At 43.4% G+C, this 25,874-nt stretch overlaps 1 protein-coding gene and 2 long non-coding RNA genes across 5 annotated transcripts in view; 2 read left to right on the forward strand and 1 right to left on the reverse strand.

Annotated features, from left to right (window-relative positions):
• Nucleotides 1-426: 426 nt before the first annotated feature.
• LOC134437620 (uncharacterized) lies at nt 427-1,740 on the forward strand. Its single transcript, XR_010032448.1, has 3 exons — nt 427-795; nt 1,162-1,295; nt 1,420-1,740. It is a non-coding gene; the product is annotated as an uncharacterized LOC134437620 (long non-coding RNA).
• A 7-nt stretch (nt 1,741-1,747) lies between these two features.
• Nucleotides 1,748-3,516, reverse strand: LOC134437621 (uncharacterized). Its single transcript, XR_010032449.1, has 3 exons — nt 3,462-3,516; nt 2,694-2,869; nt 1,748-2,237 (listed from the first exon to the last, which is right to left on the reverse strand). It is a non-coding gene; the product is annotated as an uncharacterized LOC134437621 (long non-coding RNA).
• A 7,549-nt stretch (nt 3,517-11,065) lies between these two features.
• Nucleotides 11,066-25,874, forward strand: part of rtn3 (reticulon 3) — a 50,072-nt gene continuing 35,263 nt past the window's right edge. The window contains exons 1-2 of one of the 3 annotated variants that reach the window (XM_063186350.1): nt 11,066-11,411; nt 20,345-20,392. In XM_063186350.1, the coding sequence (XP_063042420.1) occupies nt 11,327-11,411; nt 20,345-20,392 (133 nt within the window). In that variant the 5' untranslated portion in view covers nt 11,066-11,326. The remainder of the gene's footprint in view (nt 11,412-20,344; nt 20,393-25,874) is intronic. The other 2 variants (XM_063186348.1, XM_063186349.1) reach the window with 2 other exon arrangements.

Below are 25,874 nucleotides of genomic sequence, written 5' to 3' on the forward strand. Positions count from 1 at the left end.
GCCGGTACATCATTTGTTTTTACCATGGTTATATAGAAATGTTCTGCTTTGACCATTCCAATGTTGTGGTGTTTCCCTAGCTGTTCCTTGCTCCTGTATCACAATCAAGGCTGCCAAGTAAATGAAGGATGAATCACCACACGCTGGTAGTTTATTTGCTGAACAATGCGTTTGCTTCATCAGGTTCACTCTCATATCAAGGCTGCCTTTGAGTTGTTAAAATGTTTTTCATGTTTGTGGATGTAATTTCGTCCAGTTGCAGATACTAGTACTATCCTTTTTTGGAATGATCTGCCTTTGAGAAACAATGGTTCTATCTGACAAAAGCATATGAACAGATCCTGTAGTTGTAATTGATACACTAAATTATCATATTCCTATGTGTGCGCGCACACGCGCTATAGTCTTCAATTCAGTACACTGGGACACTTTTCAGTCTTTGAGGTTGCTGGAATCAACACAGACTACCTCCATGCACCTTATCAGAACACTTTGCATGTTTTTTGTGTACTTGTCCCCTTTGTGTATTGCTGCTAATCTGTCTCTTTCTAGGTTCTGTTGGTTGCATGCAGATTGTGCCAGATGATTTACCTGTCTATGGTCTAAGCATTGGGCTCTGTGCTAATATGCAATTTGTGCTCTTTTTTTCCCTCAGGTCAACCGCAGACAGGGTCCTTCCACAACCACATACTTATGCCAGTAAAAGCTACAGCTTTTCTCCTCCTATCCAAGAAGCCTGGACTGCAGTCACCATCTCAACACACCAACCAAGAGAAAGGCGGATGGCTCAATTCAGTATGTAGTTCTGCAAATATTCTCAAAGGTCTTCACAGCCCCCCATGGTGCTGAATGCATTTACATTTATTTTTGTAAGGTAAAAACAATGCTGATTACAGAACATAACTTGGGCCATGAATGAAATTTGAGGTAGCAGCCAGCCATCACCTGATGGTGAGAGGTGGTCCTAAGATCAGAGAGAATCAGGTTGAAATCCCATCCTTACCTCTCCCTACCTACACCTCCATCCACAGCTGAAGTGCACTTGAGCAAGGCACACAAGTCCACTTTGGTCCTGTGACTGTAGCCAACACTCTGTAAAACCCTGCTGTGTAATTTGATGTAATGAAACCCTAATATAGTCTAACACATTGCTTGTTTCAGATATGGAAAATTGCACAATAAAAGTTCCGGGACATGAAGGCTGCATACTGTGAACGTCAACCTTCAGGGCACCGTCCTGCGCAGAAGACTTTCTACCCTAAGAGGGATGGCTGACCGCAGACACTCACAACCAGGTGAGCCCAGATAAAGGAGTTATTTTTGGTGTCCCTACCCCAACAACCCAGGTTACTTACATTTAAAATGTCACTGGAGCTACTGTCAGATATGTGATTTCTAATTCTGTTTATCTTTTTACAGCACAGACGCCTCCAACCTCAGACTAGGCCCTTCACAGTTGCTGCACTTACCCACCTTCCCAGAGTTTTTGTGTGGTAATGACAACTGTAAATATAGTATAAAGTAATGTATCTAGTGTCATGTGTAATACATTGTTTAAATTGTCCATACATTTCAATGACAGTAAATATTGGTGGACACAATTTGACTTTTTTTTTATTCATTCTCTGACTGAAAATGCATGGTTACATAATTTATATATTCCACAAGACCACAATCAGAAGATTATTTGACAGGTTGCATTTATTTTCTATGTATGAAAAAAACCCCAATGGTAACAAGACAAACGTGGTTCCAAACCAAGGTGAGATGTATAAATGTACAGATGAATGCTCCTACAGATAATGAAAAATAATAAAACTCTGCACACTGCCGGTTTGTGTGTTTTATACCGTACTCTGTATAAACCTTTTATATTGCTCTAGTGGAGCAGGGTAACCCTGGCTAATCCTGGGTATTGTACTGTGTATTACAACGTCAACCCTGTTCAAGTGCCCCATACTGTCTGTAGGCTGCATGCCTGAAGAGACCGTTTCTCTCACCTGGTCCTACATCAGCCCAAAGTCTTCCATCAAAACTGAGAACACCACAGCATTTCCTTTCAATGTTCATGGGCATCTCCTTACAGATTGCGCAGAGGCGCCAGGTTGGTTGTGCTACTGGGCTGTGACTGAGGACCAGATGTCATGTGCCAGGTCGAACATCAAACTGGGGTCACGGGTCAGGGCACGCTGCAGTAACCGATGGGATTGCTTCAAATTCAATGATTGAATCAAGGCCTGCAAAGCAATAAATACATTTTATGTAGTGCATTTTCTATTTGATGATGGGGACTAAATAACTCTATTGACAATAAGACCAATATGGACATAAGCAATCATTATTGTGTATATAAATAAAGATGTGCCAATTGTATGCATACAATGTTTTCAGTCAATTTCTTACAAACTGGTGTTGTGCCAGGGGTTACACAGATGTATGAAGTAGATGGGCTTTTATGGATGTACTTGAACTACCACTGGTGTTGTGTACCTACAACCATGTAATATCACACTACTACTCATAGGAGTAGAAATATTGTAATGGTTATCACAACAGGTGTACTCGTGTAGCCTACTCGTGTTGCGATATAGAGCACATCTGTTGTGATAACATCCATTACAATACTTACACATCTGGAGGAATACAGTTCTACAGCAGGACATAATGTTATAGGGATGAATGTACATCCTTACAGTTAGCAGGGCGTCAATTCTGTTGGAGTCTTCCTAATCAATACCCCCGACCTCTGCTGCGTCTATCTTCCTCCTCCTCCATCTCTGGCCATCGGTCCTACTGGGCTGTTAGGTCGTTATGATTGTGATGGGCCAGGAAAGTCAGAGCTGGAGCTTTCGTCGTGGTCGTGGAAGGTCTAAAGCATATGAAAATATCGTCAGCCAAAACAATTTCATTAGCGTTGATCAGTTCGGTTGTTTTTCTTTACTCCCTCTGTCCCTGTGTCTGCGCGTGCGACAACCCAAGTGAAATCTGAAGTCATAGCCTAAAACACTACGGATTGTGGTGTCGGGTAGCCTATATATAAATACAATAGTAAAATGTATACTGCTGTACACATCTGTCAAAATAAATCCATGTGTCAGTACTGTAGCTACTGGCTAGAACTACTGTCTAGGGATGACGGCATCTGTCATCAGTGTTATGCCGTGTCCAGACCAAGAGCGAACTACGCTGCATGGTAGCGTGGGTAGCAGAAGAAGTTTCGCCTTGAAGTCGCTGTATTCGCTCGAGACGCAGCATTGACATGTTTGATTCAGCTAATCACATAACGGCTCTTGCTTGACAGCCTGGGACATTCGGAGATAGGAAGTTAGAATGAGATATCTAAGTAACACGTATCAAGTCAAGTTCAATAACTAATCTAGTATACATCTACTGTCATCAATATTTCTTGAAATGGCAACCATGACGGCCTGTGCGTTTATTGTGATGTTGAACATTCTTACCGTAGCCGGAGACAGTGCCATGGCTGGAAGTTAGCTTGGCTAATCGATTTGTCGTGGCTTAGTTCTAGCCCCGCCTCGTGAGCTCTCGTGGGTTCCCGGGATAATCCGAACACTTGACAGACTGCATGCACGTTCATGTGTTTTGAAGGCGTGGCTTTGAGGGGAGGGCTGAAGGGAGAGGCGGGCTGTGTATTTTCAAAAATATAGCTCACAGGAACCGTTTTTCAAAGATCTCCAACCCTACCTTTAAGGCTATTGCATCGGGACTGGCATCAAATCCCTCACACATGAGAGAGCTGCAACTGAGTGTTAATGAAGCAGGTGACTCAGGAGTAGTGTATCTTTCCACATTTCTGGAGAATCACAACTGTAAACTGGAGAAACTACTGTAAGTATCACAAGGCTACATGAGTTACTACCCGTGTGGCACTAACAGTGAGATTATTATATATTCATGACAAACACTAACACCGACACACACAAGCGGGAGTGGGACTGATTTTGAGTGGGAGTGGGCAGGATTGGGAAACATTATTTTCAGGAGTGGACGGGATGGGATTTGTTTCTTTTACTCCAGTCCAGGATGGGACGGGATTTTTTTTCTGAGACCGGGATGGGACGGGAGTGAAAATCCACTTCCTTGTCTTGCTCTATCACACACCATGGTAACCCAACCTCTTGTTGTAGGCCTACATTCAATCACTACCATATAAAAGTTTGGGGTAACTGTAATTTCTCCGGTTATTTTTGCAGTGTATGGAAACTGGTCTCTGGGTGATGTTTCCACTCACACAGGTTCAACAGCACTGCCATTTTTCTGTCCGCAGTCCATGAACATATGATATGCTAACTTTATCCTTCCTCATACCATTGAATCAATTGCTCTTTATTAGTAATGTAACTCATTAGAAAGCCTGTTCTTTGTTGATATACAACGATCACAGGAAACATGATGTTCAACTGTTCAAAAACTGGCCCAATCGACATCAAACACAATATTTATTCATTTTAATGCTACCTACTCAGGTGTGCTGCCTTACAAAACATTGACCTATCAGGTCAGGTATTTTCACAAAGTCATTTACGTGGATCTGAAAAATTCTGTTGACCTAATGAAGTGTCTCTCTCCATTTCTCTCACTTTCTCTCTCTATCTCTCTTTCTCCACAGCCTGATTCATTGCTGTATTACTGGCGAAGGCTTTAGATCATTAATAGCAACACTGAAATCAAACCCATCAGCCGTCAGACAACTTGTTCTGAACAATAACAAACTGGGACCCTCAGCACAGGAGCTTCTCTCTGAACTACAGAGACATCCAAACTGTAAACATATAGAAATAACTGGTTTGTGATTATTAGATTCAAATTGCACATTTACTTAGTAAATACTTATTTTCTCTGATGCCTTCTGTTAGAGATGTATTTTATTTCCTTTTCCTTATTACTTGCTTTTATCTTTACTTTTTATTCTATTTTCAACTGCCATGCCTTATGCTTTTATTTTTATTTTATTTCATGTTATTTTATTTTACATCATTTTTGTCTTACTTTAACTGTACAGCACATTGAATTGCATTCATGTACGAAATGCGCTATACAAATAAAATTGCCTTGCCTTGCCTTATCCAGACGGTGGTGTAAAACAAATCAAGTCTATGCTCACGGGGATGTTTATGGCTGGAATGAATGTACAGTGAGGAGAATAAGTATTTGATCCCTTGCTGATTTTGTTGGTTTGCCCACTAATAAAGACATGATCAGTCTATAATATCAATGATAAAATGTATTCTAATATGGAGAGACAGAATATCAAAAAGAAAATCCAGAAAATAACTTTCAAGAATATATTTTAATTGATTTGTATTCCATTGAGGAAAATAAATATTTGACCCCTCTAGTCAAAGAAGACAAAGTACTTGGCGGCAAAGCCCTTGTTTTCTTGTACAGAGTTCAGATGTTTCTTTCAGTTAATGACAATGTTTGTGGATATATTAGAAGGGATTTTGTCCACTTTTCTTTGCAGATCATCTCTAAATAATTTAAATTGTATGACTCTATCTTGGCAAATGGGAGCTTCTGTTCCCTCCACCGGATTATTATAGGGCCAATGTTTGGAAACTGGCTAGGCCACTTCATGACGTTAATGTGCTTCTTCTTGAGCAACTCCTTCGTTGCTTGGGCTATATGTTATGGATTATTATCATATTGGGAGGTCAATCCATGACCCACCTTCCGTCTTGTGGTGGTGGGAAAGAGGTTGGCATGCAGCATTGTATATTTACATGTCTCCCTCCATCCAATTCTTGACGATGTGAAGTTGTCCTGTGTCTTGGCCAGACAAACAACCTCAAAACATAATGTTACCACTTTCATGTATGATGTTGGAGAAGGTGTTGTTCTTGGGATCATAGGCACCATTTCTACTCCTCAAAACACAACGAGTTATGTTAATGCCAAAAAGTTTGATTTTGGTGTCATCTGATTCCAGCACCTCCCAATCATATCCTAATCCAGTTTGATGTTCATTGGAAAACCTCAGATGAGCCTGAACAGGTTCCTCCTGAAGCAGGGGTACCATACATGCACTGCAGGATTTTAATCCGCTGTGGTATTAAGTGTTTCCAATAGTTTTCTTAGTGATTGAGGTCCCAGCTGCTTTGAGATCATTTCCTAGCTCTTCCCATACAGCTTAGGGTGCTTTATCTCTGTTTTTTTCTGGTTATTGAATCCCCACAAGGTCAAATCTTGTATGGAACCACAGACAGGCCTAATACTGATGATTGATAATCATTTTGTTTGTCCTAAAATTTGGAAGAAATGCACCAACAGTTTGCTCCTTATAATCCAGGAGCCCATTTCAGCCTTCTTGAGTTCTAAAATCTTGTCCCTGACATACATTGACAGCTTTTTGGTCTGTCCTATGTTGGCGAGTTTAGTTTGCTTGATTGACAGATACTATGGACTGATTCTGCAGATTCAATGTGTCTTTTGTGCAGGTTACTATTAACAGGTGTGTTCCATTCAGATAACAAGTTGATTGGAAGTGCCATTTGATCTGCGGGATCAGAACTCTTAATGGTTGGCAAGGGATCAAATACTTATTTCCCTCAATGAAATATAAATCAATTAATATATATTCTTTAGAGTTAATTTTTGGATTTTCTTTTTGATATTCTGTCTCTCCATATTAGAATACATTTTATCATTAATATTAAAGACTGATCATGTCTTTATTAGTAGGCAAACCAACAAAATCAGCAAGGGATCAAATACTTATTCTCCTCACTGTAATAGGAGCGTGCAATACCTTTTTTCCCCCTGGCCCTATAGTCCCCCATTTGGTTGACAATTCACATTACGCAAGATAATTTCCATTTGAGCACCAGAAAATGTTTAACTGCTGATGTAAGCTCATATAATACTGCTAATATAAGCTTTAACTAATTTTTATAATTAACTGGGAAAAAGATCCAAGGAACGCAGAGATGTGCACAATGCAGGCCTATTCGTCTGTGATGGCAATGCCTGTCGTATTTAGTTTTTTTTAAAGTATTTTTTGGCCTTTATTATTACAGGGCAGTGTGAGAGTAGACAGGAAACAATTTGGAGAGAGAGATGGGGCAGGGCTGGGAAATTACCCCGGCCGGACTCAAACCGGGGTCCCCGTGGGCATGCAAGCCCAAATGTGGGGGGCTTAGCGCGCTGTGCCCAGCGCCCCCCTCGTATTTAGGTTTAATGGGATTTGGGATTCGGCCAACAGCTCCTTTTCACTTTTCAGTACGTTTTTTTAAAAAGAAATTCAATTGATTTTGCTACCTTTATAATGTTTGCTTTGTCTCACTGTATGTACATTTGTAAATAGTGTTGTACAGTATGCTGTCGTTCATATCTAATGAATTCTAATAAATAATAAATATGGCAGATCACAAATATTGAGTTAATATGTGTTGTCCAATGTCCACATATTTCCGATTGCCATAACTTTGGTTGTCTATCCATGTTGAAACAACAGCTGATAACCTGACTTTTAATTAATCAATTGGCTTCAGAAGTTCAATTTAATCAATTGACTTCACCCGTTCGATTGCAGGAGGCCAATTTTGGGGTATTGGCTCATGGACCAGATAAGCACATGTTTAAGCTGTATTTGTATTTGTATTTGTATTTGTATTTGTATTTGTATTTGTATTTGTATTTGTATTTGTATTTGTATAGACATTTAGGTTGTGAATTAGGGCATGTGGGACATCCCTGTATGACCCCATGCAATATAGCAGTTATCCCAGTAAATGCAATGGTAAATTTATCTAGCCTGGTCCTGACCATTCCCATAACACTACCATTTCATTTCGTATTCACGGTCTGGAGCTTGTGTAATTTGACGCGATTGCAGGAATCGTCAAGTTTGCACTCAGTTATAGTTTGAAATGATTGGACAGCTCTCACCCAATCGCCGACAGTTACTCAACAACAACATAGCACAGACCAGTGCCATTGGCGCAGACGTTTACGTCATCGTCAGGAGCGTCATCCCCCTTTTGCCCCCACGTGGGACGCTTATTCGCTTATTGGCTGTTTTCTGGGGAGCGTTGGGCGGCAAGATCCTGCCGCTGCAATCGCTCCACAGAAAACAAGAGCCAGACTAATAGTGGAGCCAATCCTTTGGCGGAAGTATGTAGGATGGCTCGCGAGGCTAAAATGTATCCATATGTAGACCGTGTCCTTCATACCCTTTTACACCAAGGTTGCCAAAATCAAATTAACACTGGGGCAAAATCAAAATGTGGGACAAAGTCATGGCCTAACACAACATATATAGGCCTTTTTTTAAGAAATGGACTTAACTTATTCATGTACGTACGCACTTAATACTTTGAATAAAGGTAGGACAACTCCACAAATGTGCCTGTAGTGTACGTACATATTCCTCTTGTATGTACAGTCCCAGGAAAAAGTTTGTACACCCTTTGAAATTTCTTACCTTTTTGTCAAAATTGGTCATAAAACATGGTCTGATCTTCCTGGAAATCACAGGAAGGAACAACCAGAGTCTGCTTTAACTAATTCAACCCAAACATTTACAAGTTTTCATATTTTCATTGGCCATAAGATGTAAACATTCACAGGACAGCAAGGCATAAGTAAGTACACCCTTGCATTCAATAGGCTTTAACCCCAAGTTAGTCACAATAACCTCAACCAGATGTTTCCTGTAGTTGCAGATCAGATTAACAAAACAATCTGGATGTATCTGGTCTCCCTCTTCTTTAGAAAAATGCCTCTCGTCAGCAAGGTTTGTGGGATGTCTGGAGTGCATAGCTTTCTTGACTTCATGCCATATAATCTCAATTGTTTTTTTGTCAGGGCTTTAACTGGGCTATTCCAGAATGTTATTTCATCATTATGAAGCCATTTTAAAGTCAATTTGCTTCTAAAGTATGGGTTGTTGTCACATTTCAGCACCCATCCTCTTGTGTGCTTCAACTGTGTGACAGACTTCCTCACGTTTTTTTCTGTAAAATATCACAATAAACTTGAGTTCATTGTTCCACTGATAATAGCAAACTGTCAAGGGCCTGAGGCAGCAAGGTAGCCGCATATAATGATACTCCCGCCACCATACTCAAAGGTGGAGATGATGTTTTGGTGAAGGTGTGGTTCTCCAGTTCTCCTCCAAACTTGACATTGTGTGTTCCCCTGAACAATTCAACTTTGGTTTCAACGTTGGTCTACAGAATATTTTGCAGTAATTCTATGAAGCATATAAATGCTTTTTCGCAAACCTCAAAGGTGCAGCAATATTTTTTTGGACAGAAACCCCATTCATTTTAGATTGGCAGAATTAATCCCATTTTTAGCTATTCTTGGTTACATCTCCTCTTCTGAGTATGGTGGCGGGAGCATCATTATATGCGGCTACCTTGCTGCATTAGGCCCTTGACAGTTTGCTATTATCAGTGGAACAATGAACTCAAGTTTATTGTGATATTTTACAGAAAAAAACGTGAGGAAGTCTGTCACACAGTTGAAGCACACAAGAGTATGGGTCCTGAAATGTGACAACAACCCATACTTTAGAAGCTAATCGACTTTAGAATGGCTTCATAATAATGAAATGCACATTCTGGAATAGCCCAGTCAAAGCCCTGACAAAAAACAATTGAGATTATATGGCATGAAGTCAAGAAAGCTATGCACTCCAGACATCCCACAAACCTTGCTGACGAGAGGCGGTTCTCTAAAGAAGAGGGAGACAAGATACAAACAGATTGTTTTGTTAATCTGATCTGCAACTACAGGACAAGTCTGGTTGATGATATTGCAACTAACTGAGGGTTAAAACCTACTTAATGCAAGGGTGTACTTACTTATGCCCTGCTCTCCTGTGAATGTTATGGCCTTATGACCAATAAAAATATGATAACATGTAAATGTTTGGGTGGAATTAATTAAAGCAGACTCTGACTGTTCCTTCTTGAGATTTCCGGGATGATCAGACCAAGTTTTATGATCAATTTTGACAGAAATGTAAGAAATTTCAAAGGGTGTACAAACTTTTTCCTGGGACTGTAAGTGAGACACTTGTTTATGTGCTGCTGTTACACTGGCCTGGGCCAACAAATAATTCCTGTGATCCACACAGTTTGGTTTTTAAGTCATGTCACTGGGCCTATATTAATAGCGTAGCCTATCTGGGCCAACTATAATACACATCTGAAATGGTCGCATGGGCCACATGAAATGACTGTGCAGGCCAGATTTGGCCCATGGGCCTTGAGTCTGACACCTGTTTTTTAGACTGTGTGCTTTTGATGACCTCAAAGTATTTATAGACATGACTATAAATAACCTCAAGAATGTGTATTGAATTCTTGTGGGTTGTAGAGAACTGTCTCACATAGTATGAAACATAGAAGGCACTTTAAACGTGCATAATAATATTATCAAACTATGGATAAAGAACTGAGAAATTGTCAACCTCATGGGCTTTTTGTACATGTAGATGCTAGGCCTATTGACTCCTGTGAATATTTGCAAGCAATATAGTTCACCAGTTCAATGTTCACTAATGGGACAATGTGTTTTTGGGCTTTAACAACCAACAAAGAATAAATGAGAAAATCCTTAAGTCGACAACAGCAGCAATTCTCCACAAGGTGGTGCCAAGCAGCTACGTGTGAATCAGAAATTATTAATATTATTACATAATTTCTTCAGTGGGTAGAGAAGAGTGGATTCAGCTGCTATGCTGTGCGCCTCTGCCACAGAGGGAACAAAGTGCTTATATAATTTAGATATGGCCCATATCATGCCCACGTGTACCTTTCAAATGCAATAAAAATTGCAAATGGGCGCGCACTTGAGTTTGGGTTTTTGGAGGTAATCTGCATAGACAGCCGAGGAGAACATAGGTCTACAAGCTTATGTGACCTGCAGGCCTGCTTTTGTCCGTTTGATGAATTTATTATAATATTCATACAGGCATTGCATCTTTCAAGCGGTATGTTTACCAGGTTGTAATTGGTGATATTTGAGACATTTATTTTTTAAAGGCGCGTTTGGGTTGCCTCTTTTCAACGGCGGTGAGGCCTATGCCTTTAAGAGCGCGAGCAGCCTCGCGCCGCGCATGTTGGCTCATCTCCCCTCCCTTGTCTGTGTATGTTCCGCCTTTCCCACCACCACACACCATTTCAGTAGCCTAGTCGTTGTCGTGTGTAAAACGGTGCGCGAGTTTGGCGTGACGCTGGTGCCCGCTCTTGGGGGAAATACGAGGAAAGTCGAGTTACTTCAAAGGACAATATAACCATTACGCAGGGAGTCGACATTCTCATCAACTGACAAAGCTTCACTGATATCAAGAAAAATGGCAGACACCCAGTCGTCTCAAATATCTTCGTCACAAGGACTCGCCGATGGACAGAACTCGGCAAAAGACTCGAAGTTCACCGGTAAGACGATAGCTATCATCAAACGGAAACCCCGGAATGCCCTCCACCCTTTGATGCAATGCTGTCCAAAATTTGGTTCTAGAGCAGACTGACACACTGCAGACGGCAAGGTTGTTACAGTGCGAGGCTATTATCTCGACTTCATATCGCAGATATTATTAATCGAGTGTGTAACTTCTTAAATGTCGACATACATTTGCAACGCCGTTGTGCCTAATAATTTCAGCCCCTCCACCTGCTAGAAACTCGGGTAGGTTTTTGGAGGAAACGCTATAATTGAACAGGGTAGGCTCTAACCAATTGTTTGCGTGTGCTGCGCGCTGCGTTATTCCAGCACATTCGTCGAGGCGAACTTGGAGGGATAACCCACGTTGCCCTCAGGGCTCCATTCATTTCGTAAAAACACCTTTCTAAACGCACAGAATGATTGTGTACACTGTGGAAACTACACAGCATGCATTATAGCCTACGTTGTTTCAGGATGACATGGTGCGAAAACGCGTTGGCGTAGATGTGCATTTATAGCCGTAGGAGCGTGGTGGTGGCCCTGTTTTTTATTACATCAGTGCAATGTTGAAATGGCTGTTGCCAACCCTACATGTTACGGGGATCTCGATGTGCAATAGTTCTACAGATTGTAACTGGCGTACTGCCAACAGAGTGTTATTATATAGTGTTGCTGCGTTGCTTAATAGGTGAGCCGTCTGATTTAATGCGCGTGAAACATCAGATGCGCGTCGACCTACTCCAATCACCTCGCGCCGATTGTGCTCTTTGAAATAAAAGAAATAGATCGGAAGCTGAACTTTGTAATGTTCATCCACCCTTCAGAATCTCTCTCTGTTAACAATGTAATTACGATACTCGATTAGCTCGAAAGTGCCTGCCTCCTGCTGGTTTTATTGCCAGGAAAACAAAGGTTGAATATGGTGCTGCCCATCATGCAGCCATCTTTAAGCTGCCGAATCATCCAGTAACAGGGAGGGGCGTACTCTGTTTATATTGTGTATGTGAGTGCGTACGGTGCCAGCCCAAGCTGTTGTGTATTGAAATGGGGGGTAAATATGAACGCAGCCTTTAGTTATATTAGTAAGATGTGTCTTAATTGTTACCTTCTGGTCGGAATGCCCCCTATAGACATCCATCCATCCATCCATCCACCCACCAAAACACGTCGCATCCTTTTATGACAACAGTCTAGTTGGGAGTTTGGTGGTATAATACCCAATGGGCAAAACGCAGCTTAACCACCAAGGCGTTACCTGGTGGAAAGTGAACACCCCAAATCATTGATCAAGTGATCTTTCTCCATGATCCCACCATCTTACATTATTTTCTCCAATTGCCCATGTTTTTGTTTTCTTTCGTCATGAAATGTGTATATCCCCTCTCATGAATAATGCATCATGTCTGGAAGGCTGAGTTCTTTTGTTAGAAACGTCATCCATGCACCTAGGTCCTAGACAGAGAGACCCCACCCAGCTTGTCCTTTGTGTAGCAGGCTTTGGACATCCCCAATGATTGGCACTCTAGTCATCCTGCACATGTTGGGTGTATTTGTTAACCTAATATAGTCTATTCTGTACCAAAGCTGCCACTGACTGTATTCTGCTATATCAACATGGCACAAGAAATCAACATGGCATATTAATTAGATGTAGAATGGCTCTTGTATGGAGATAGGCAGTGGTTTTTTTGGCCAACCTTTTGTTGTATCAAATACCTAATTATTAAACGTGATTATAGACACGCACACACTCACAACCATCCTCTTTTTCTAGAATATATATTTTTTCCTCCCTGTTAACATCCTTGTGTGGGAGCTCCTTTAGTCCTTATCTAGGCCAACCACTTTCCGCCACTCTCCTTGGTGGGTTAAGTACGTTTAAATTGACACTCTTGGTTTATTTCCATTCAGGTTCCCCGTGTGGGTGGGTGGGTGTGATGGAGATCATGGCTGTAACTCATTCCAGTTACTCCTGTCCTTTCCTCTGACCTACAGCCTTGTGACGTGAGGCCCAACGTCACGAATGAGGAAAGAAGCTGTAATTCAATGTAGTGCAACAACATTAGGGACGATTGTGATGAAGCAGTGCTGCTTTTGCTAGGCAGTAGGCATGCACACTTTGCCAGTTTGATGCATTGTGCAAAGTGTGCATGGCCGCTGCCTAGCAAAAGTGGCTCTGCTTCATCACGATCGTGCCCATTAATCAGAAGTTATTTTGGATATTGAATGAGAGGAGGGGGTAGTGAACGGTGCTCTGCACTGTTTGACGACAGCAAAAAAAACCTAATTGGCATTTCCTCTGAGGATGAGCAAGGCCGGAGGAAATGAAAGTAGGAACAAGAATGACTTGCAGCATGGGATGTCAACCATTACTCGATTTTAGTCGATTAAAACGTTAATCCATTAAAACAAATCAATTGCAATGAATCACCATCTCGACTGGCTAGAGACCCAGGTGAAATGGGCATGACTAAGTGCGTGCGAAGAGTGGGAACATTTCAGTCACCTTTGGAATAAAGAATATAAATATAAAATAATTTAAATTGAGTATTTTCTCATTTTTAATGTTAATCTCTATTTTGGAAAGCATGGGGTCAACTAGAGATTTAAGTAATTTCCATATGCCAGCAAATGTAAGATACTAAATCTACATCAAGATTCTTGCTCTGTAAACACAGTGCCATCTTATGTTTCTACTTTGTTGCCGGGTCATAGAGGTTTTTAAGTAATTTCCATATGCCAGCAAATGTAAGATACTAAATCTACATCAAGATTCTTGCTCTGTAAACACAGTGCCATCTTATGTTTCTACTTTGTTGCCGGGTCATAGAGGTTTTTTTAGAAGCAGAATATGTGGGACTGTAACGGAGGCTAACTAGCAGAGTTGGCGTGGAACGTTGGTAAACCTCCCTTCCAAAGTCTCATACAGTGTCGATGCCATTGGGCTGGGGGACTGACCAGCTGTATCGTACTATGCCTCCCATTGCCGAACCGATGTAGTTGACTAGGTCGCACGTTCGCGCCCCGAGGGGGACGAACAGATGACCTCCGTCACAGAACCACAGTGACTATTGTATGGGATGGATTTTTTTTTCTCGGATAGTGTAAGAAGACTATTCATTGCTTGTACATTAATTACCAATTATTTATGAATTCATGGGTATTAGCTGTTGTTGTACGTACCTACTACAAAAAAAAAGAACGCCAATGATGTGTCTATAAACATACATCAAGATTCTCACTCGGTAAGTCCAGTGGCGTCTTGTGTTCTACTTCATAGCCATATAACACGAGCAGGTGCTAATTCACACAGTCATTTGCAGCTAATGTTGACCTTGTTATCGATGACATGACACCCTTGTCCTAAACCCTCCCTGTCACCATCTTTTCCATGGCCTACAGTTTCATGGATATTTGATCCGGTGATGCACCTGTTTTTTTTGTTTTGTTTTTTCTCTCTTTCCAATTTGAAGGTCGGGAAAGACTAGCTGGGTTAGTGGTATACTGTTAGTCAGGCTGTGCCCTCCTAGTGACGCAACACTTTCACGTTGCAACTTGTCAGGTCAAGAGCAATGCAAGTACTTTCTGAGTTCCCGAAAATACGGGAACTTCTCCCACTTTCTTGGTATGCAAACAAATGTAAGCAAACCAAGGGAGGCGGGTCAACCATGCTGTTTGGAAAATGTTAATTGTTATGCTCTTGGTCTGACCAAGTCTCGAAGAGATTTTAACGTTGATGCTAATCAGGCTAGTATACTGTATCCTTACATCAGTGGTGGCGGAGAACCATAGCTATGAATGCTAGATGCTGTGTTCAGCCGTTTGGTGTGGGCCAACCCTGAATACTGCTGAACGTGGAGGACCAGGGTCTATGTTTAGCGTAGATGTTGTGTTCCTACCACCTACAGGATGGTGTGCGTATCGCCTTGTCACAGATTCATGTAGTTCTACTGGCTAAACATGGCAGCGTTCCGAGTTGAGCCCATAGAGGTAGAACACAAGACAAGAGGTGTCTGTCACCACTTTATAAATCGTCTCTGGCCAGACCAACGCAACCCCCTGCCCCCTCTCCCACCTCCCTCCTCCAGCAGCAGCCACCGACTGTCACACAGGGTCGAGTCATTGGTCTAAAAGCCCATTGGTCCAAACGTCTCCGACTCTGTATTTTGTCACGTTTGTGTCTGGGTCCATCAATTTAGTAGGCTAGGTAGCCTGCTGCTGGAATTAGTCTGATGGGTTTTGTTTAACAGCCAATTATGGGCTTTTAATTCCTGAATACTCCAGACTCTTGTCTATTTCCTATGAACTGATTTCAGTCAGATTTATGTCGGGCCAAGCTGCTCTTTCATCAGCAGGAATCCCTGGTGTGATCTCCAGAAGTGTGACTAGAGAATTCCACCCACGCTCAACCGGTTACTTGCATCACTACTGTGTACGGTTGGACTAATGCAACTTGAGACTAATGGGCTGTAGGCCCAATGACATGGAAGTCCGAACCCCAACCGTGTCCCCAGTGGCGGAACAATTGCACACATGGCCCCAGGGCAAGACACTTATAAGGCCCCTCATACAGCCTGTCAAGGTGACAATAGGGCCTCCACCACCAATGTAGGTGGGCCCTGGGGCAAATGCCCTGCTTACCCAACCACCCCCCCCCCCCTCCTAGCTCCGCCCCTGCTTGTCCCCCTCACGCTCTGTCTGCACCCCACTGGTCCCATAGGATAGTGTTACCTAAACCTAAAATTTAAAGCTAGCATGAATTCCAGAGAATCCTGTCATTCCCCTCCTTGACCTCTCACTACACCCACCAGCTACCAGACCCACTGGCATCCTTGAGATAGGCTGCTTTATCGAGATGAACGAGCACAGAGATGGGCAGCTGAAGGCCCAAAAAAAGACCACTAATGAATCAATCCATTGTAACTATACTGTTGGTCGATGGAGAACACTCCTATTCCTTCCAAACAATATCGGCAGTCGGTGAGCAACCAACTGTTCCTCGAACTCACAAGAGTTACAGGGGGCCTCAGTCTATACTCCATATCATGAAAGTTGCCCATCCCTGAACTAGCAATAGGCCCAAATCTTAACCCCAAATCTTAACCCCCATGACTTGGTAGCTCAGCCCAATGGGTAGCTCGACACAAAACTGGCACTCAACCCTCCCCCCATCCCACCCCATCCCCCCTGGTGTCTCTCAATACGATAGTGTTACATAACCTCAAAACTAGCATGAGTTGTCAAATGGACCTCTAAAGCCACCTGGCTAGCTGCAGCCGCACACCCCCACAGACACCCCACCCCACATGCATGGCCTGAAATGGTGCTAGTGACCCACGGCATGCATGTGTAACACAATACCGCAGGGCCACGCTCAACCTCTGCCCCAGAGAGAGAGAGAGACTGCTATCTATAGGCTACCGATGCTGTTGCTGCTGCTGCTGCTGTTTCAGCATAGGGTTGCCATGTTGGCTGTTGCACTATGTAAACCCTTCTGCCATTGCAGCTTGGGCTGCTTTGCTGACGGCTTTTACGCCAGGCCCAGGACAAAGTGCAATGTAATGGAAGGAAAAGCCAATTTTGGGCCCCTCTTTCTCCCTAGGCCCGGGACAACTGACTGACCTCTTAAGCTAGATTTATGCTTCGGACGCATAGAATCTGCGTCCGTCCGTTTTCTGTCTATGCGAGTCCACGCCCCCCTCTCAGAGGCTCTGCGCCCGTCGTCGAGCGCCTCGAAAAAATTCTAACTATCCGTCGGACAGACGCGGAGTACGCAGACAAAAGACACTATGATTGGTCGTCTCGCAACTTCCTTGTTCTGTTCTTGTGGCAGCGCAATGTCAGTAGTTTGCGAGAGCAGAGCTGTATTCTGCTAAAAACGTTATTAATGCCTTGTGTGTAAATGTGTGTAAATACACGAAGCTACAAGCTAAGTAACAAACAATGCATCAGTTGAACACTCGTGGCACAATGCCTGCGGTTCCTCCTACTACCGTTCCTCCACCGAATGTAAACACACATCGGCAGAATCAACTGTCTTTACATGCTTGCATTTTCTGCTCGTGAAAACAGACTGGGTATGTCAAATAATGATACCAGTGCATTGCCTTTGCAATTTGTGTGAAAATACCTAGCTAACCGCGATAGAAAGCAACATTGCTTAATAATGACCGCAGTGCTTACAATGTAGTGAAAGTAGCCTAATCGCGCAATTTCAAATGTGGCTCGCGACGAGACCTCGGACCTCACAGAACTCGCAGATGCATGAATACAATGTTGGTTCGTGGCCACTCCCACGCGAGTTTTGACGAGCGCAGTTGCAGAAGTCTAATCTGACCTTTAGTCCCCCACTTTGTGCTTCCCTGGTTGCAGCTTGATAAGCTTGCAATTTTTTATTTGCAGTTAATAAAATGTTAACACACTGATGACACTCTCATTAAGAGCACAATTGGAATAGAATAATGTGAAGAATAAGAGTGAATACAACAACACAACTAAGTAAACATCACTTTGATACTTTGAGTTAACATCCTCACTGCAAGACGATCTATACGATTTCTTAACTTTGGCAGATTCGAGACGATCTTGTACTCAATATCACGGTTCACGATTAATATCGTCATATCGCCCACCCCTAGCGTGGAGCGTCAAAAGAGAAGTTGAACTTGCGCGAACCGTATGTGATGAGCTATGACGAGGTGCGACGGCAGCCAACGGAGTGTCAAAATTTTTCTAAACGAGCTTCGGTTGACTGCTATCCCCGATCGAACATTAAAAGGTCGACTCGTTCGCCGTGTTTAGTATATCGAGTCCAGCGAGGTTCTTCAGCTTTTCTATTGCTTTAGTCGCCTGCAGTTTGTTCATACACACCAGTAACTCTTTTAGAGGTGTCCTACTGTTGTTTAATGGGCTACTTTTTCTCATTTTAAAAAGGGCCATTTTAAGCCTTGCTCATTCTGCCTCATAACGCCTGAGGTGTCCTACTACTACTACAATTTTTAAAAAGGTTTTTTCAGCTCATTATCTTTTCCTCTAATTAGTATTTAGCCATCTGTACAAGTACTACCACGAGAGTAATTTTAAAAGTTTTTTTTCAACTTTAATCTTTCAACTATGACTAGAGTGTTTAACAGTGTATTTTCCCACTACGAGATAACAACCTTTCTATTTTACTTCAACTCTAAACTCTAACTAACCTGAGTATGTAGCCAGCTATACCACTACTACCACCACTACGTAATGTTATGTTAACTTACCACCACTTCCAATACTACCACCCCTACATAATAACTTCTCAATTTTAAACGATTTCAGCTCAAAACTCTTAACTTGAACTGTAACTTGGAGTATATGAAGCCACGTGGAACATCTTTGCTAATTCATCCTGCTACTGATCAAATCAGATTTCTTTTTCAGCACAGATTCACACGCTTTCACTAGCCACACATTACACACACACACGCACCTTTGTGGAATGTGTGTGCTCGTGCGATCAGTCAGCTTATTTAGACGGGTGTGTCAGAAGGGTGTGCATGCGTGTGTGCGTGTGTCCACGTAGTAGAGGACTGCTTACTGATGGTTAACTGTCAGAAAAGAGGTGTGGTGGTACTGCTGACAGAGAGGAGCCCATAAGTCTTCCAGGTAAGTCAGGAATTTAGGTGAATCACGGTCGGCCACTCAAATATGTACTCTTTCCTCCCGACCCATCCCACACTCCCATGTGACCTGTGTGTAGAGAAGCCGACTGCACTTGAAAAACCTGTTCTGTTTTCTTTCTTTCTTTCTTTCTTTTTTCTTTCTTTCTTTCTTTCTTCACTCTTTTTACACTGACATTTGGGGAGGCTTTGGCCTCACAAGGCTGCATAAGCCTGCTGCTAGTGCATCACACAAAAGTAAACTTGCAAGAAAGCTAGTTAGTTGAAAACGAGTTAGTGGTATGATGAAGGAAATTTTTATTTTCATCTTGTTTATCCTCTCTCACTGGCTCTCCATACACAGAGCTGGGTTTGATTAAAAAAAAGATTCCAAACGCCGTCAGGCAGAGAAATGGGAGCATCACAAAGGAGCACATTGTGTCGCAGCTGGGATCACATGCGATTCAGAAGTGTGGCAGAAAATGTCTCCTCCAAATAGGTTATATAATCAACACCATGTCAGGAGAGGGAGAGCGAGCGAGCGCGAGAGAGAGAGCAGTGTGGGCGCCCTGCTCGGAGAAAGACTTTGGGAGAAACATTTGAGAATTGCCAGGGAAAAGGGAAAAAAAACGAAAAGAAGCTACACTGCTCAAAAAAATGAAGGAAACTCCAAAACAATTCAACACCACGCCAATCATACTTCTGTGATGTCAGCCTGTCCAGTTAGGAAGCTGCACTAATTGTGAATCCATTTTGCCCATTGCAAAATTGAACAAGCAAGAGATGGCAATTAGAGACAACGACCAATAGTTGTGTTTTGGTGTTTCGTTAATTTTTTGTGAGCAGCATATGTTGGACAACAAAGCTAGTCATTCATACATTTGAGTGATTTATTTGCCCACATTAGAGCTTCAGGTCTTGCATGACGAGGTTTGAAATTAGTGTTACAAATTGTGCTTCATTGCTGTGTCTATATAAATTGTAATGTCGATTTCAAGAGTTTGTAAGTGCTAGGGATGTGTGCATGGGTACAATGGTCAAAGATTTACGTCTTCTTTTATATATATATATATATCTTGATTTCAGGTTTATAATTTTTTCCCCTTTCATGTTGATACTAATTCTATATCTAGTATTGTATATCAGTAAGGCTTTCGAGGAAGAACTGACTGACTGACTGTGCCTGCTTTTGTTTTTGGGGAAAAGGTGCCTATTCTGTGCAAAATTTCAGGATGTTCATTTTTTTTCCTGTCCTTTTTCTTTTGTCTGTTCTTTTTTAAAAACTTTTCCAGATTCCTTTTTTTCCTCTTCGCCTGTATCTCTCATTCAGTCTCCTCAAGGCAAGTCTAACGGTTCTCTTTTGCTGCTCGCCTGCTTTTGAACAACAAAAAACTCCCTTTACCTCTTTCTCTCTCTCCTCTCTCCTCTCTCTTTCCTGCAACTCTACCTATCTTCTACCTCTCGTCCTCTCTCCTTCCTCCTCTCTTGCTCGCTGGGCTGCTGCTGTTTTCTGCTCTCCTCTCCATCCCTCTCCTGAGTGCCCCTCTCCTTATAAAAAAAAGGGGGGGTTTGTTCTCAGGGGTCCTCTCCAAAAAAAAGCCAAGACCACGTGCCTACCTGACCTTCTGTTTTCTACCCCAATGTACTGATCCGACAACCCCACCGCCAACCCCATGCCACTTCCCCTACGCTCGGTCCATCCGCCCCACTGTCCCCCTTCCCTGTGTCCTCCTGTCCCCCCGTCCCCCCGTCCCTGCTCCGGTTAGTGCCACAACCCCCATGACTCCCCGTGTAACTTGTTGCCATCTGTTCCACCTCTACACTGGGTGTGTTGCAATATGTGACCTTGTGTCCTCCACTTGTGCTTGTGGCCTCGTACCAGGAAGTAATACGTCGTGATGACATCACTGACAACAGCATTGTATTTCAGTATCTCGCAAAAGCTCAATTGTAAAGTAATTTTCTCATTTGCAAACTGGATGGTGAATGAAGAAAAGTCCCCCAAACATTGTTGTGGCTAGGCTGACGGTGGGGAAACTGAATTGTTTTCTCCACGGAGGCGGGGCGTCAGCAAAATGTGAGGCCACAAGCACAAGTGGAGGAAGGGAGTGTGCATATTGGAACGCACCCTCTGATGCCCTGATCCTGAGGTGGCATGCTTCATGGTTACCCAAACAGGCCAGAGAAAACCGCCACTCACCAACCACCCTACTAGTCTCTCCCTCTCTCTCTGGCCAACCCTTTTCCGTTCCCTCCGGCTCCGTGCCTGACACTTGGCATTTTGTTAACCTCCCACTCGCACTCTAGTAATCCGCCCCCCTCCCTCCCGTCCTTACTTAAAACATCCAGAGCATCTTCATTCAAACTGGACACCCATGCTGAATCATCCCCTGGACCCTCTCCTGTATCCTATTTACACTGCCCCGAAGCCTTCCCGATGCATGGATTGCTGAACAATCGAAATATTTATATATTTCTTTAAAAAAAAAAAGAAATGATGGTTTTAATGTTTCAATATGCCGGTGTTTTGAGTGACCTTGAAACCATTATGGGTAAGTCTTTTGTTGCTTCAGCATTCCCACAAACCTGTTAGACCTTCTCAATTGTATGAAAACCCAAAATAGCCTCTGAAGAAAATGCTGCATAGCCGACAATAAGCCGAAACCCATCTATAGGCCCCATTTCCCGTACAGGAGCATTATTGAACCTCCACTGAAGTGGTGGAGTATCCAATTTCCTAACGACGGACAAGAATGTAATAACGGCTCGCTAGCCTTCCCATTATATATCTTCTAGCGTTTCCACTTCCTGATCTGACCTCTCTGTTGTCGTGACGACCTGTCCCTGAACCTCAGTGTCCCCTAGCCCCGCCCCATCCCACCTCCTCTGCCCATTGCTAGGGCCATCAGATTGAAAGCCACGGCGTACAGGTCTCTCCCAAGATATGACCAGTTTGAGCTGTTCTAGCCTTTCTGCCAGGTGTGTGTGTGTGTGTGCGCGCGTGCACGTGTGTGTGTGTGCATTATTTAGGTCAATGTTTCTGTAGGCTCAGGATAATCCTCCCTAGATTGCCACCTTATTTTAAGATAGCGGAGGAGTTCAAGTTCACTTTGTGCGAGCGAGCGCAGAGTCCTAAAAATGGAGCACGGCTGGTCCCTTCGGAGCCCTGTCCTTGATCCCCTCCTCCCTACTCTCCTCTCCTTCTTCTTCTTCCTCTTCCTTCTCTCTTGTTTTTCTCCTCCCTCACCACCTACTTCGTACTTCGACCCCCCCCCCCAAAAAAAAAAACAAAAAACAAAAAAAAACTGTATCACAGGTAGAGTGACACTTGCGGAGGGATTGGATGGTGTGAGTTCACCAGCTGTGGGACTCGCACACATACATACACAAGCATTCAGACATACACACACATACCCATAGCCATGGCTTCAGTCTGTTTACTCTGCTTTGGGCCCGTTTCTGTCCAGGCTTGTTCATCTTGCATGTTAAAAGTCAAAAGATAGAAGGAATTTGCTCTGTATTTATTGTGTCTCGGTTTGTTTGTTTGTTTGTTAGTTTGTTGGTTTTGAGGTACGTTTCCGTTCAATATCTTTTTCTTCGTTATGTACGTCTTGTGTTTTTTGTCTGTACTTGTATATATATATTAAGTATATAAAGTTGTCTTTTGTCCGTTCCATTGAAATCCATAAGATGTCACGACGAGCATTCATCATTATGGCGAGCGAGGACTTTTTAAAATTAAATTGTTGTCCGCTCTTATGGCTAGTAAATCGGAAGCGCAGCAATGAAGGAAATGAAAATGAAGCAGTGCAAATAACATAAAGGAAGGACGCCCCGCAGGCTGTACAGTACTAACTGGCTGTCAGAAAGCTGGGGTGCATTTCTGGAAAGCGTAGATGCTAACTCTGTTATCTACTTTGTTGGTTGCAATGCAATTTGCTACGCTGTCCAGAAATGCACCCCTGAACCTGATGTGAGATTATGCAATCTCCCACTCCCCGTGTACATAGATGCAGTGTTGATGACCTGCTTTGGACATAGTAGTTTTTCGGTAAGTTGTGCACATCCACTTGCCAGACAAAAGTGACAGACAGTTGATTTATTTTTTTATAGGCCAGGCCTGATGAAGATCCAGGGTGATCGAAACGTTGCTCTTTAAATAATAGTAGACAACAATAGATTGGTTGGCATGTTCATGTGGTTGGCATGCTGAACGCTTGCTGTTAATGTCAGGTACCACTGTCAGCACTGGGGGCTGAGCACCCCTTAAGATCAGGTACCTGTAGAATCGCCCCTGGTTGTCACAAAAGCTGTGCTTGATGTAGGATTATGCAGCCCTGCTTCTTTTTTTTCCTTTTTTCTTTTTTTCTTTTTTAGGGGCTTTTTGGGCCTTTATTATGACAGGACAGTGTGAGAGGAGACAGGAAATGAGCAGGAGAGAGACATTGGGTAGGGCTGGAAAATGACCCCATCTGGACTCGAACCAGGGTCCCCATGGGCATGCAAGTCCAAATGTGGGGGGGGCTTAGCGCACTGCACCACAGCGCCCCATTCAGCCCTGGTTCTATAGACGTTGTAGATGACGTTTTGGACGTCAAGTCAGTCCAGAATCGGTAAAATACATACCAGTAGGCCTACACCCCCACCCCCCAATTCCAGGATGCTACGTGAGGCATCTGTAAATGTGTTTGGTCAGTGTCAGGGAGGGAGGCTTTGGTCTGTAAGGGAAATGTCTCTTTATTTGATGTTTGATCTTATTTTTTTGTAGCCATCGACTGATGGGGTGTGCTTGCCTGTCTGCTACTGTCAGCAGAGCAGACTTAAGATTGGCATTCTTTGTTTTTTTGCTATTGATTCATTGAGTTCTGTCGGGTGTCATGGCGCCCAGTCAGTCTCTCCCTCTCTGTACATGCAGCCCAATGATGTCATTAGTCTAAGGGGAGGTGTGCGTGCGTGCGTGCGTGCGTGCGTGAGTGAGTGTGTGCACTGTAAATTGGAGTGTGGTGGGGGTGTGGGGGTAGTAGAAACTATGGCCTAGATAACATGGTGGCCTATTAAAGGTTTGATGGGTGTGTTGAAGTGAGACTTCCATTGTGATCGTCCTGTGTTTTTTAATATATTAAGTGTTATTCTAGAGGAATCTATATGGGCTTTGATGATTGGAGATAAATTAATGTTTTTGTTGCTTCTGCAGATTTTGATGTTTAATGACAGAAAGGGGTACAGTTTAAAGGGGTTACACTTTAATACTGAAGTGTTACCTGCATGACTGTTGGAACAGTTTCACATGTGCTAGTGTTAGTGGGTGTTTTTTTTGTTTGTTTGGGGGATTTTCTGGGGCTGGAAATCATCAGTCACATCTGGCAACCCTGCAGTGCAGGACAGGGCAGGGCAGAGTAGAGATGGCCTATGTGATATGAGTTCGATTTGGTCTCAGTCAGTTGGGCACAGTCAGTCAGTTGAGTAGTACAGAGCGGGCAGTTGAATTGACACGTGTTGTGCGTGCCTACACCCCTGGTATCCCCCACCACCCCATCCCCCACCGCCACCGCCACCTGGGTCACTCTGGCCTCGTGGACTGACCCTGGTGCCTGGCATGAGCAAATATTTGTTTCCATGGGTGCATAGACACACACACATACTGGCACACACACACCGCCACAGACACACACACACACACCCAGTGCCCTTCTGGGCATGGTGTTGGAAAAAGTTTCCCAATGCTTACTTTTCCACTTCACCTGAAATGACATCGAAGTCCTGTCCCACCAAGCCTATCCCCTCGTTTGATTAAAAAAAAGCTAACTTGATAAGCAGGCCTCATGCCCTGTGCTGCTAAGCCAGTGTGCCTGGCACTGTCACTTACCACAGACAGACTGGGATAGGCTAGAGTAGTGTTTCTCAACGGGGGCGGTACAGCCCCCCCAGGGGGCGTTGGAGAGCCCTAGGGAGGCGCTGAGAAGGATACAGTTGAGAGGGGGCGGTGCTTCGTTGTCATTGGGGGCATTAGTCCATTTTTTCAATACTAAGGGGGCCTTGGCAGGCTTATGATGAGGTCAAGGGGGCGTTTATTTAAAAAAAAAAAAAAAAGGTTGAGAACCACTGGACTAGAGGGACAGGGGGGAGATCATTTTCGGTCGTTGCCCCATCAGGTGACCACAAGGACCAGCTGTTGGGAGGATCTAGTGGCATGAGCTTGGGGCACCCCTCGGATTATCACGTGAGGGGGGCGGGGTGCAGGGAGGAGGGGGGTGGGTTTGTTCCTATAGCCCCTTTTGATAAGGTCACCTCAGCTGTTTGGGTGGGGTGGGGTGGGGTGGGGTTAGGGGTAATGGGGGTTAGGGGGTGGTATGTGTAGTAGGATGTCGTCCATAGACCAAGCAGTGATTGGCAGCCAGGGTGTCCTTAAAACCATGGTCATGGTTATGAGTCGTGTAAACTCTCTTGCTGGATCTCAAATGGCGCAATTGTGCACTTCAGGCACTATGTTTCAGTGCGTAACTAATATGGCATACACACTGAAACATGAACACTAAAGTGCACAAGTGCACTATTTGAGATCCAGCATCTGTGTTCAGTTGTACAGTAGTAGTCCTAGGTGACTTTTTTTAGCAGGCCCCTGTTAAAAGAACAGTCCACGCTTTTTTTGATGTGAGCATTTTTTTGGAAAGAGGTGGACTGTTCCTTTACAAAAAATCTAGTGGAAGTGAATGTCATTGAGTTTTTTTTCCCCCACTTCTGTGTTTTTAATCTCATGAATAAACCGTAGCACTAATTGCATACAGTTACGTAACGAGAGAAGAGGGCCTAGGAATTAATGAA

This window comes from Engraulis encrasicolus, chromosome 21 (genome assembly GCF_034702125.1).
Source record: "Engraulis encrasicolus isolate BLACKSEA-1 chromosome 21, IST_EnEncr_1.0, whole genome shotgun sequence".
NCBI lineage: Eukaryota > Metazoa > Chordata > Actinopteri > Clupeiformes > Engraulidae > Engraulis > Engraulis encrasicolus.